Source organism: Solanum dulcamara, chromosome 7 (genome assembly GCF_947179165.1).
Source record: "Solanum dulcamara chromosome 7, daSolDulc1.2, whole genome shotgun sequence".
NCBI lineage: Eukaryota > Viridiplantae > Streptophyta > Magnoliopsida > Solanales > Solanaceae > Solanum > Solanum dulcamara.
Window position 1 is genome coordinate 24769210 of NC_077243.1, and position 1830 is coordinate 24771039.

Below are 1830 nucleotides of genomic sequence, written 5' to 3' on the forward strand. Positions count from 1 at the left end.
GTACGCTCCGACTAGAAATGGCATCGAGTGCCGGTCCCCCAGATTTAGGCGTCTGCGTGTGTCTATCTGATTCGAGGTTAGAAGAAATTTGTTGTTTTTTTCGATTGGTAATTAGACATTTATGTACCCCTCAGGACAAAAAAAAAACTCATTTGGTGGTAGTGAGAGTTCCCCTTGCGGACTTTTAAGCCATTGATCGAACATCGCCATTTTCTATTTTATTACGACTCCAAAAGGATATACAAAATAAAAATAATTATGGTTTGCACCAAGTATAACTAGAAGGCAAAAAAATAATGTCCAAACAAAAATTCCTGGATTTATCCAAGAACTTCAATTTGTGGCCATCCTTTAATTCCCAAATTGTAACAATAACAACTACTCTTCTATCAAAGAAGATAGCCCACTTAGCTCTCTGTCCAAGCAGAGTAACCAACAAAAAGACTTCATCTAATTTCCCTAATTCTAGCTTGCAATGAATGACACAGTGGACAAGCTGGTAATTTTCTTGGCAAAGAGAGATGGAATCGACAAGCTTGTCAAGACTTTCCAGTACGTCTCCAAGCTCGTAAATTGGCACGTCGAGACGACGTACCCTGACATTGCCACTCGAGCCAAGCAATGGGAAGTGGCCTCTGGCCTCAGCCGGAAAGCCTTCCGGAGCGGTCGATTCCTCACGGGATTCAACGCCCTTCGGAGGAGCCCCGGGACCTCCCCGGGTTTCAGGCTGCTAGCAGTTCTCGCTAATTCAGGGGAAATGGTCTATTTCTTCTTCGACCATTTCCTTTGGCTGGCGAGAATCGGAGTAATCCAAGCCAAATATGCAAAAAGGATGAGCTTTATTTCTGCATTTGGTGAGTCTGTTGGATACGTGTTTTTCATTATATCGGATTTTATTCTCATTACAAGGGGACTAAAAGCAGAGAGGAAGCTATTAACTGAAGAAGAGGAGTCTAAAGAAACAGAAGGGGAAATCAAGAAAATTAGAATGGATAGAATTATGAGATTGATGGGCGTGGCTGCTAATATTGCTGACCTTATAATTGCCTTAGCTGAAATTGAACCAAATCCATTCTGCAACCATACAGTTATTTTAGGCATTAGTGGTTTAGTTTCTGCATGGGCTGGTTGGTATAGAAACTGGCCCTCCTGAACATAAATAAGATTGATGAAAATTTTCCAAAAATTATCATATGAATGTAACAAACTTCAGTTATTATATGATGAAACATTGCAATTTACCATGTACTAAGAGTTGATGAGCCTGTTTTTTTTGTTCGTTCGAAAATTTTGTTGCATGACTTTACATTACATTATCAGGTCGTTTAAACAATCAATTATGAAGAGGAGTGGTCTATATTACTCATCATCATGAGAAGGAAACATGAGAAATAAAGTAAATAACTTGTTACTACGATTATAATGTAAAAGATCTTTTACATAGTTCGTTGTATAAGTTAAATTCATTTGCAGTTACTCAATTATTAAAGACGATATATTCAGATTTTGAGAAGAATTACCTATAAGAACTCCTGCACTGCTAGACTGCTTCGTGGTTGCTTTCTTCCTCCTTCGTTTGTTCTTTTTATAATTCTTGCACTTATCATTAGTGCGAAGTCAGAAATTTTATCAAGAGGTGTCAAAGTATAAAAAATTAAACTCTCAAAGAAGTCAAGTGAAGTCAATATATAGTATATATACACAAAAAAAATACATTTTAACCTAACTACACAAATGTAATTTTCCAACCAAGTATGTCAATTGACACTTGACACCCCTTAATACATGTGTTCAGCATGTTAGAAAACTTTAATGAGCAGAACTGTTTCT

At 37.4% G+C, this 1830-nt stretch overlaps 1 protein-coding gene across 1 annotated transcript; it reads left to right on the forward strand.

Annotated features, from left to right (window-relative positions):
* Window positions 1-322: 322 nt before the first annotated feature.
* On the forward strand, window positions 323-1248 carry LOC129895156 (peroxisomal membrane protein 11B). Its single transcript, XM_055970818.1, has one exon. It carries the CDS (start codon window positions 476-478, stop codon window positions 1151-1153), a length of 678 nt encoding a protein of 225 aa, XP_055826793.1. The 5' UTR covers window positions 323-475; the 3' UTR covers window positions 1154-1248.
* The last annotated feature ends 582 nt before the right edge of the window (window positions 1249-1830 follow it).

Excerpts from the sequence above, each read along its gene's own strand:
- LOC129895156 (XM_055970818.1), top strand. The coding sequence starts at position 476 with ATGAATGACACAGTGGACAAGCTGGTAATTTTCTTGGCAAAGAGAGAT.